The following is an 11,963-nucleotide window of genomic DNA, read 5'->3' on the forward strand; positions in this document are numbered from 1 at the left end:
AGTAGTGAGGGGTACATATTGGCCCAGACACAGCCTCCACAAGACACTCATTCTTTCAAGCATACTCCTCCCATCAGCTTTCCTTCTGCCCCAAGGGTCAGGACCCACCAATTCTAAGCAGAGGAGTAGCCAGATCATTTTCACTTACATCGCTCTATTGGACACCTGGGGAAGAAATGAGTCTAAAAGTCTGTAACAGGTAAGAAAATGTGCAAATTCAAGCACTAATAACACCAAGAAGTATGACATGATGCCAGCAATAATGTCTCCTGTTCAACACTCAGGAAAATTTTGAAAGTAAAAGAGATACTATCAAAAGTCTTACTCTTGAAAACTTTCAGAGACCAATTAACCAGGATTATTTTCTAGATCTTTATGTAAAAGTCTGAGGAATTATTCACACATTTATAACTAGTCACAGTTAGCACCTTGATGAATAATCGCCTTAGAGGACAATTCTCTGCCAGGAGCAGAGGAAAACCACCACATTTCAAAAATACCAGAGAGTATAGCCTGAATACTCACTTAGGGCAACACACCCGATTTTACCATCTTACTTTCTATTACAGAATTATTAAGAGATGCCTCCTTTTTAAAATGAAAATGATCTACCTTTTATCTTGACACAAGTTAGAACATTTTGGCATTTTTCTATCTAAAGGAGAAACGCGATTATCACCACACAATAAGAGTCTGCGCTTCATTAGTACAGCATTTCACAGAGGGTATAGGAAAAAACAGATGAAGCAAAAAACCCAGCTAATATTAAACAGCAGTGGTTTAGGCTGTGCAAATATGTTATTTATCTCTGAAAAATCTTGTAAGGAGATATCTGTAGAAAACATGAGCAAACTATAGATAGCTGTGAGCAGATTGGAGCTATATGTGAGCACGATGCACTCTGTCACATTGTGCAGCTGGGGAACTCGGGGGAAGGCATGGGCTGATTAATCCATAGCCTAGATGATCTGCTCACAGACAATTGAGTTGTCTGTGAATCTACTTGTGCATTACAGCAGGCTTTTAAGAATTGTTCAAGTACAGACTATCAGTTCCGTATTCGTGCAGTAAGAAGCTGAGTATTTAAAAAACAAACTTGAATGAAATTAAAACAATACAAAAGAAAGTTACTGCTTTGGCTTTTATTTGCAAAATGAACTCTATTCTTTCCTGAAAGTATTTTGTAGCCTAGAAACTTTGATTGCATTACTTTAAGAATTCCATGGTGAAAGAACTGCTACATTGATAAATCCAAATGAGGAAAAATGCACTCTGCATCCAAACACTACCCTGATTTTATTATAAGGTGGGGTTATTTTTGTTGTTTTGTTTTGTTTTTTACCAATCTGCAGTTCATCATACCTAAAATACTAATATTTGCACTTGTGGTAGCCAAAATAGGGAGCAGTACTCCATTTTTTGCTGATAAAATAATTTTACATAGTAAATACAATGAATTACTGTGAAAATATTTTTTGACAATCCTGCATTTTACTTTTGGAGTTGTAACTTCTAGCTAGCAATTCACTCTCTGCAAAAAATAAAATAATGTTCTGCAAGTTTTATGTAAGTGCAAGCAACAACTGCAGTATTTTTTTAGATGAGCCACAGTGATAGCTTTGCACTTCCTTGAGGCCTCTTCTCTTCTCACTGAATGAACTCCAGGGAATGGCATCATGTCGGGCTTTCCAGATGGATTATGTGAAGCCATAGCTCAATGTCATTTTCAATAGCAAGGCTCATAATTAAAGGTCAAATAGTCACTTCATCTGCAATCAATCAATAGACGAAGTACTAATACTAAGTACTAATCAATCAATGGCAAATGCACTAATAAAAGCCATGCATCAAATGTCCGCATATGTGTGTGCTCACAAGTACTGTGCATATATGTGAGTAGGGAGAAGGAGAGAAAGAGAACAAAGTGTGGGTGAACATGCCAGAGGGCATTGTGAATACTATATTTATCTTCGCTCCTTGTAAGTTTATATCCTGTTTCACTCATTAAGTGAAATACAAATAAACATTAGTTTTTCTGCATACATGATGCACTGTATTCAAAAAACTGCCAAAGCACCCACTTCTATGCAGAAATATCGGCTTGTGTTCCTAAATAAGAAACACAAAGGCACCTACCCCACATAATTTGTCCTTACACAAACATGCCCTGCACTCTGATCTTTCAGACAAAAAGTGTGTCAACTGTTCTGTCTACAAAATAAAACCCAGCATATGGGAACAGCACTCATCTCCGTGCAGAGCAAGCACTTATTCATGGATTCAACAGTGGAAGTGGCAGTTGGCCTCATGAGCATGCACTGCATGGGAATTAGTTGGTTTTATAATATGGTGTGGGAGAAAGTGACTTATGAAAGTCTTCTCATGCCTCTCCTATTACCACTTCTAAAGCTTTAAAGCTGTCAGCTCTTCTCCCACTTTAGTCGGTGCCATTCTAAGCTCCCCAGGGAATGGACCAGACATACCTATTTGGAGTTTCACCTGCCAAGCTGAGAGAAATCAGTTTCAAAGCGAAAGAACAAGTGTTGGGGGGTCATTTATACACTACCACTGGAATCTTGAAGACAAACAAAGCAGAGCTCCACGACGGATGTGAAACCAGACCCTGAGCTGTGCTTGTGCTTTCAGGCATTGTAATGACAGGGGGAGAGGGAAAAACTCTCTCTGCTACAAGAGAACAGAAGGTTTCTCGTTGCATGGTTTATAGTAAACACCTCTGGACAAGTAGAAACGTGACAGAACAACAAAAGAGTAAGGGCCAAAATGCCTATGTCTGTTCTTGTTTCTGCTAAGACAGGGTGGACAAGACTGTGCTGTGGACAGATTTAACTGTCATTCAGAAATGGCTGATCCTCAAAAACAAATTAGATCTACTCTGCTTCCACCTTCAGTGAAGGAATAAATGCTAGCTGCTCTGATTAACGTTCCTGTTTACATCATCAGCTTAGGGGCACGCCTCATTGCACTACAGCTTTATAAAACCCAATCCTCCCTGTTTACATAGAAATGTGTGTTTATGCAGCTCTATCTTATCTGAAGCTGGTACTAATACCAGACAGAGTAAAATACCAGTGGTCTCAAAAACTGATACACAGCAGGCACGCCTACATAGTGCACACACTCCGTAGGGGTGCACACAAGAGCAGCGGTGCACTCAGGCTTACCAAAGATGGGGTCCCAGAGACTGCCAAAAAGAGCATTTCCCCATCAGGGATGATGCTCAATTCAGGACACGCTGCTGCTGGTCCCACGCAAGACAAGCCTGAGAGCCTCAATGAAACCTTGACAAAGCTGAGCCCCAGAGATGGAATACAGCAAGGGAAGCACAGGTCCCAACCACCCAGCAATCTCAATGCAGGACCTGAGCGGTAAGGAAAGGTAGTGCAAAAGTGCAAAGCTAAGAACAAATTACATCTTGTGACTAGCCTCCTAGGAGGCAAACTTGCTTTCCATGAGACTCCAGCTCTTCAAGGATGAAGGTAAAGCAGTCTGTCCTGAAGCTGACAAACGGAACAGTTTGTAGCCGAGAAACAGTCCCGCAATACTGTGTTCCACCATCTACCTGTTTCATTTCAACTTGCACACTTATCCATGAGACATGTATTAGCAGGGTAAAAGCATGGGGAGTATGGCTGGGCGAAGCTGTAGGAGTCCTTGAAGTCAAGGTGGCCAAAGTATTTTTGTTGGTGTGCTTGGGCGAAGAAAGCTGCAAAATACAAAGCCTGACTCATCAGGCTCTGCTACTGAGAGCAGTAACTTGGAAAATGTGAGCCAAAAAGTCAAGCAAGCTAGGAACCTCAAACTAGGTTCTTATAAAGGAGAAAATAAAACACAAAAAAGGAGTGTAGCAGCAGAAGAAAAGTGAACTGACTCAGCTGTGTGCATAGGGTACAGGTCAAGACAGGCCGCATGAGGACGCTTGGTAGAGTGAGTAAAAGAAATGAAGAGCCCTCATTTTTTTCTGGTTGATGGCAAGCCCCTCTAGGACTTAAATATTTAAAAACGGCTTTGTGCTTATTTTCTTAGTGTCATGGCAAGCTGCAGAAGTATTCAACAGAGCGTATATAAAACTACTTTCACTGGGGAAGGAAGGGGAGACTTACACATTTGTGCTGTTAAATACAACCAGCTTCTCTTCTGTAGTATCACAGTAAACCACTAAGTCTATACACACCTCCCAATAGCAAGTATGGTAGTGTGTTACGACTTACGTGTGGGGTTGCTTTCTATAAATACAAGTGTAACTGTCGTCCTGAATACAAGCTCAATTATTAGTTGAAGCTTCAGTTTCATAGAACATTTGGCTGAAAAAGACCTAATGTCATTTAATCTATGTTGAGCTCCAAGGCAGGATCAGCTCTAGCTATCTAATTCCTGTCTGAGGCTCGTCGTCAGTGATAGGAGATTCAAGACATCAATAGGCAACACATTCCAAAGCTAAACTGTTTTACATTACACAGGTTTCCCTGATTGTTAGCTTAAATCATCACCATTGGAACAAAGTCCTTCCCTTTTCAAAGTCCACTGTGAAAGAATTACTTTTTTCTTTCTTTGCATCAACCTTTTATGCATTTGAAGATCACTACTGTATTTCAGCTGTCTTCTTTCAACAATCCCAATTGTTTCAACCTTCCTCCGGGGTCATGTTTTTGAAATCTACGATCATTCATGGCACTCTCCTCTGATCTCTTTCCAGTTGGTCCACATAATTTTTCAATTGTGGAGCCCAAAACGTCATGCAAATGTCAAAAGCCATTACGCTCTCAAGCCATACAACTTTTGCTACTTCTCTGCAACCCACAGGACCTTGTGTGAAAGGAAATTAGGTTAGTTTGGTATGATATGCATTTGACAAATCTACGGGGCTGTTACTCATTTCCTTGTTTCTCCCTACACTGTTAAAATAATGTATTTAATTACTTGTTTCAGTAGTTTTCTACAAAATGAAGTTAAACTCACTGATCTATAATTCCTCGTCCCCTCCTCGTTTCCATTGTGAAAAAGAGGCATTATGTTTGCCTTTTTCTTGTCTTCCAGGAACTCCTTCACTTCCCACAGACTTTCAAGGGCACTTGCTAACAGTTGTGCAGCACAGGCCTGGCTGAAGCAAAGAACCCTGAGATGAGTTTCGCTATATCAAACTGACTTGGAAAACATCTCACCTAAGTCCCAACTTATTCTTCGCCTGTTTCAGGCTGAGTTCTTACCTTTGTTATTGACACCAGCTGTGTTTCTCTTTGACAGACAGAGTCTTGAAAAGGCATATATTCAGTCACATATGCTTTATCAAACACATGTTTTCATATTTTGAAAAACAGTAAGAAAATATTCAAGTACTAGTCGTTTCACTGACTGAACACAATGGATGAAGCAGTAGCAAGCAGCTGTAAGCGTCACTGATTTAGCAGTATTTTGTGAATTTCCATCAGAACATCTTATTATCACTAAGGGGTCATAAGTGACAAATATCTCAGTGATATTTTGATAAATGAATTCTAATAAATAAAACTATCCAAAATATCTGCAGGCTTAAAATAAACACATACATTTTTCTCATGTTAAGCAAAAGACAGTATTGTCTATTTGTGATTTCTCAATACACTACATGCTTTGATTTTGTACATCCCAACTTTTAGGTGTAAGATTTTACTGTGAGACTGGGCAGATATACCTTACAATGTTTTCAGTAACAAACCTGAAATGTTATCAATATTGGATTAGGCAACAGAACAGAATGAAAACAGAAAGAAAAATCCAGCTTTCCATAAATAAAGTCGTCTTACTGTATAACCACTAAAATCTCAGCTGAGAAGAATATGTTGTCTGCCTTGTAATAAGCACTTATTTTACCTGTGCAAGAATATTATCCTACTATTAGTATCATACTGGTAGCATTACTTGTCACACTAAACCCAAAACCATTTAAGCAGAAAAGCCAGCAACCAACAACATTTTTTTTCAACACAGCAAAGTATGAATGTTACTGTTGTTTTGCTCAAAAGCTTATCTCCTGACTTACCCAGGGTGAGGGATTTGTGTGTGGAACAGAAAATGATAGCCACTGTGTCTGCTGGTGTGAAACTAGAGTTATTCCTAGAAAAGAAAGAGTTTTATAATCTTTGATAGCAAAAACCTTCTTAAAACATCATTGATCAAATATATTACTTTGAGGATCCATATGCACATTCACATCACTTTGATCAGGTCTAGTGACAGAAATAATTCTACCCATAAATGAACAGTAGTGTTTGATTTTTTTTTTTAAAAGCAGAATTGTTTCCAGTTGTGGCAAATTCTCTAATGAATACGCTTCCACGCGAAGGAAAGGAATTCTGAACACATGGTATGTAGGACACAACTTTATTCCAGCCAAGGTTATTTTTGCAAACATGCAGTGGCCAGCTTGCCTCTGTAAAAAAAGAGAATGACCTACGATTTCTTTTCCTAGAATGTAATGTTAACAAAATGTGTCAGTTTAGATAGTATATTGAATCTATGCTATAAGTACTGCTTAGAATATGTAGTTATCTTCCACTTCAGACAAAAACTGCATCTAAGGGTTTACACACTGGGAGTAAGGCCAGGAAGGGTGGAAAAATGACATACAGAGAAAGGTATATAACTGGCCAATGGATCACCCTTGGGTCCAAATTAGGAATCATTTTATGAAATTCTAAATATTTACCATATTGTCTGAGTTGGTTACTACTTACAGCATTTTAGATTTTACAGGTGGGACATATCTTCCCCCCAGGTTAGGTCTAGCAGTTCAAAAGTTATTTAAAAATGCCTTCTAAGGTCAGGGTATGATCTTGTCACAAAGAAATTTTCTTGTGGCACTAAAAAAGCAGAAGTAGCTCTAAGACATTGCGCCCTTCTTTGTGATTCTCCCATATAGATATTGTATAATTTCTATAAATTTATATAAAGCATATGTCTGGAGTCTGCTGTATTGTGGCACTTCCCATTCAGCAGAGTGCTGGTGAGAAAAATACTCCAGTAAGCCTACGTGAGAGGACAATGGTGGATACTCTGACCAGCTCAAGTGATGCACACTGGCTAACACCATTCTCACTGTACTATTTTTTGAGAAGTGAATGTACAACTGTTCTTCCTGGTTGATATTTAAAAAGAAAAAAAATAGCTCTACCAAACATTAGTTCAGGACAACTGTCTTTTAAGAATCACCATATAAATGTAACACATTTGACATATACAGAGAAGAGTGAATTGCCAGCCCAGCAAATGTATCTTTAGATGTAAAAAGTCAAACTGAGTTCTCTCTCTCATATGTCATCAGCATGTCTGCAGGGCAAATTATACCTTCAGTGACATCTGTGCAAATCCATTTTTTTCAGTGGATGAGGTATAGCAGTGATTGATTGAGATTTAACAACTCTGTAATTAACACACAAGAAAGGACAGAATTCAGGTCCTGCTCTCTTAGCCTATGAAACTCTGACAGAGAAAATGCAGTAAGGACAATATGAAATACCAAAATGAGGTCACCCCTATTCAGAAAACTGCCCTTACACATTTGCATAAATTGTATCACCCAAACCAAAGATACCACACAAAACAAATATTCAAAGGTTCTGATTCAGCACATTCAATTACCTTGTAGAGAAGAGGAAAGTCAAAAACATGAAGCTCATCTGAACAGAAAATACTGAAAGAGAAACAAGTTAAAATTAGACTTAGATCACAGAAGTAAAGATCACTTAAATCTCTGCAATTGCTGTGTACATGCCTCTTGCCCCCATACAACAGGTCAGAAGCTAGGCTGGACCAAGTCTATCCAGAGAAATCCAATGACAGACTGTCTGGAAGAACAATACGTATCATTACATCCAAGAAAGCTGTAGCTAGTATTGTGGCTACACAAGTTCTTCTTGAGGTAACTCTTGTGAATCAAGTATTTCTTGACACGATGAATGGCAGGAAAGTTCACTACTGCATGCTGCACATCTGTTTGCGCTAGTTTTGCTTATTGGATTGACAAAATAAAATCTCTCAGACATGCTCTGTTTGCCAAGTATTTAAATTTAGCCCCTTTCTATTTAACAGGAGAAAGTACAACGTGTAAACATGATCACAATAAATATTCTCACACACTGGGTATATTACTCTCCTGATGAACGATCACTATTAAGAGAAGACCATCATAGATGTTTTAATTCCCTCTGAGACAAAGGCCAATTCCTGAACTGGGCAGTGTACATCCGACAAAGCAGCTTTCGTTCAAGCTAGTCAGCTTTGTAAGTGCGGATGGTTTTTGAGCATCCTGAGGGGAGCTCTCCTCTCTGCCAGCCCTCCTGACACCCGCAGGGCTTGTGGGATGCACAGAGCCCACCCTTGGTCTGCGGAGACGTGGGGAGAAGCAGGCAGCTTCCCCGTCGTGCCATGAGTAGCTGCTGGGACTGCAGAGACTGAGCATCGTGCCAGAGTGCAGGAACTCCCCACAGAGCTGGAGGAGAAACCCTGTGACCTGCACAGACGTTTTCTGGGTGTTTGTGGGTTATGGGGGGAAGGGCTTTTTCTTGCAGCAGAATCTGGAGTGGGTCCTCCCCCTTCTCCTTGCACAACTTGTGAATGCAATAAGGCTGATGTGTCCCATAGGGTAGTGCAAGCCAAGACAATACATTTGATTTTGACCCCAGTTTACAACTGGGCAACATGGCAGGGATATTAGCTATTACCAGTGACATTCTCCATTCTCTTACATACATTTCCTAGGATGTATAAATGTCACCTCAGCATGCACTTAATTCTTCCTTCATGAACTAAGGAAGCAATCCATTGTTCCTGAATTACAATTTTTCTACAACTAAGTACATTAATTTAATATGCACAGAAAAAAAAAATCCCTTAATACATATAATTCTGTAAAGCAATAAGCATGTGTTGCTACCAATTATCCCTTGTGCATATTTTGCTGTGGCTAGAATATTAACATAAAAATTAGATAAAAACATTAATCAGCAGAACAGTAAATGCAGTTTCATCTCAAATTCCTCGTGCTAATTTCACATCCTGGTATAACACAGTACACACATCTAGCCAACACATCCAATGGTGGTACAGAAACTTTTTCTAGAATACAATGTGCATATCCATCTCCACAACTTCCTTGTTTTTTGGTTTTATAAATGTTTTAGAAAAAAACAAATATCTAATATGTTCCAAGCAGTTTCAATGCTCACATTAATATTCTTACTAAGAAACTCCAGTTATGCACACTGGCAATGAAAATGTATATATAATGATTTTCAGTGTATTGCACTGCAAGTGGTATATATAATTACACATGGCACAAATGCAGAGTTGTCTTGCAGAGAAATAAAAGAAAGGACAAGAAAGGCAATGGAAGCAACCATTCTACACTGACTGTTCAAGGAAGAACATGCCTTTTTTACTAAAAAAGAACTTTTTTCTCAAGGTAGCCGTCAGCACAGTAACATAAAATTACTTAATTCTGAGTTTCTCTGCATGTAAGTCAGAACTGAAAATTTCCATATCCCTCTTTGTTGCTGACAACTCCGCACTGATTAAGTGCATCTGGGATGTGGTGCCTATCCAAACAATTATTTCCTCCATTTTGAAAAAAGGCTCCTTAGCATGTCTTCCTTCTTCTTTGCTTTCAGAAAAAAGTATTTATACAGTACCATTTATAATTCCATGTAATATTTTACACACATACAGTGTTTCATAATCCAAAAAACTGCCACAATTAAGATAGAATAAGAACTGACCCACAAAGGGCAGGGGCAAATTTCCTACTGACTTTAGTGGAGGTTGGATTTATAGAAGATACATTATTTTTATTAGACAGAAACATGTGCACATACACACACTTCAAGGTAGGTGATGCATTGATTTCTTGAAATCTAACGGTTTTAGAGTGTATGAGATGTGATTTACACTGTAGTATACTGTAGTTACCTCTCCCCCAAGCAAATTGAAACTCCTGTCTCTGGACAGTCTGAAGTAAGATGGGAATTCCCTACTGGCACAGGAGACAGTGCCTGTGTACCACTGCCTTTCCCTGGGAGGTAGTGATCTGCAAGTGTATTTTTAACTGATAGCAAGGATACCAGCAGTCTATTCTCATGTGTACGTTATTTAAGGCTGAATGACTAGAGTCCTTCTAAAACAAACTCCGCAAGAAATGTGTTCATCCACAGAAACATATCAACACATTCAAACTCCCAACTAGTTTCTAGGTTTATAATATGGTAAGGAAGAACTATTTAAAAGTTATAACAGTGCTTTTGAGTAACAGCTCAAACCCAAATTTTTCCTTCCTGTTTAGAATGCAACATCTGTGCATTTATGGTTGTTTAACAAAGAAGCCAAAACAGAATGGTCATAAAAACTTGGAAAGTAATATTGTGCCCCTTTAGAAAGGGAGGACCACTGAGGAATCTCAGGCACACCTAAATAGCAGGGTTCATCCCCCTCTAAATGCTTACTCAATCCCCTAAAAGCATCCAGCCCCTAAGAAGTCTGGTAATCTGGTTTACTAGACGCATTAAAAGTACAAGCTCTAGCCCCATGCCAGTATCCCTGCAGGCCCACCCTTTCCAGTACATATAGCTCATTACACACCTAAAACACAGATAAAAGAGATGCTTTAAGGCTGAACTTACTTATGAACACTATTATAATCAAGCTAAATTTATCAAGGTCAATATTTGGATTGGCGAAAGTATCACAGAATGTTGTGTAGATGATCATCAGGAGCACGCAGCTGCTGATAGCGCCAAATGGAGGCTTCTTCCTTTCAAGCCAGTCCTTGATGTATCTTCGGACAATCTGAAACACAGAAACCAACAGGTTGCCTCTTTTCAAAGATGCAGGGAGCCAAGTTGGGCATCACAAAGTGAATCTGACAGCGGAAAGTCACAAGGAGAAGAGAGTAATTTGGATGATGGCCACAGTGGATTTCAAAGCTTCCCTGCCACACAACTCTTCTTCTGGGGAATTTAACATTTGTAGTGCAACTTCCACTGGGCGTCCATAATGAGAGTATATTTTCAAGTACATTCAAATCCATCCTTAATCATGCCAAATGTTCTTTGCTAGCTGTCACTGAGACATGCCCATTAAGCCTCCCCAAAGTTTATCTCCTCTGCTGATACTAATGGATGTATGTAATTATCACAGTCCCCTTTGCATCAACAGACAATTCCAAGTGCAACTTTGGGAATCTTAAAAATCTGACATCTTCAGGAATTTCATGACGGTAGATAATCGAAAGTGATCCATGGAACATTTTAATATTTAAATAGCTAGCGATGCACCAGAAGTTTTTAATTAAATTATAACTCAAGCTTGAAAAGCAAAAGTGCATGTGTTGTGGGAGTTTAAATAATTCAAACTCTGAATATCCAGAGTTTTTGTAAATCCAAAGACAAATGCCATTTGCACGCTTTTAGAATACCAGAATTAACACATGAAAACAAGGAAACCTACTGTACTTAGCAGAACCTTTGCACTTTCAGGAAACAGAATCTGAAGTTGTTTTTCAAGAATTTTTTAGAAACAGCTATAAATTTTAAAGTAACTTCAACTTTCAAATTATGCCAAATACTACAAGACTAAGCCTCAGCAGATACAATCCATCTATTTCAGCCCTGCCTGGGGAGTCGCTTTTAGTTTTTCTCTTTACTTTATATGGTTTGAAAAAACTTTTTAAAACTTTTATCATACACCTGCGACTTGTGTTAATTTTTCAGCAATCACATTATCTTGCCTAATTTCTCCCGAGACCTCCCGATGTTCTCTGTTACCATGCTCTTTCAGAAATAATAGCATGAGATCCTGAAACACTTCTACCAGAGGGCTCTAAAGGTGTCTCGTTACCTTCCCATAGCAGTGCCATTAATAGACATTACCACTATGGGTTTAATAATACAGAACATTTTAGAGGTATTCAAGATTAA

The 11,963-nt window shown here is 38.9% G+C and overlaps 1 protein-coding gene across 1 annotated transcript in view; it reads right to left on the bottom strand.

The window, feature by feature from the left end:
* LOC104078091 (sodium/bile acid cotransporter 7) overlaps window positions 1-10,833 on the bottom strand; it is a gene marked incomplete at its 5' end in the record, with an annotated part of 25,392 nt that extends 14,559 nt beyond the window's left edge. The window contains 3 exons of the mRNA XM_009579601.1: window positions 6,038-6,111; window positions 7,636-7,687; window positions 10,668-10,833. Of these exons, the coding sequence (XP_009577896.1) occupies window positions 6,038-6,111; window positions 7,636-7,687; window positions 10,668-10,833 (292 nt within the window). The remainder of the gene's footprint in view (window positions 1-6,037; window positions 6,112-7,635; window positions 7,688-10,667) is intronic.
* Between the last annotated feature and the right edge of the window lie 1,130 nt (window positions 10,834-11,963).

Source organism: Fulmarus glacialis, unplaced genomic scaffold (genome assembly GCF_000690835.1).
Source record: "Fulmarus glacialis isolate BGI_N327 unplaced genomic scaffold, ASM69083v1 scaffold2456, whole genome shotgun sequence".
In the NCBI taxonomy this organism is placed as follows: Eukaryota; Metazoa; Chordata; class Aves; order Procellariiformes; family Procellariidae; genus Fulmarus; species Fulmarus glacialis.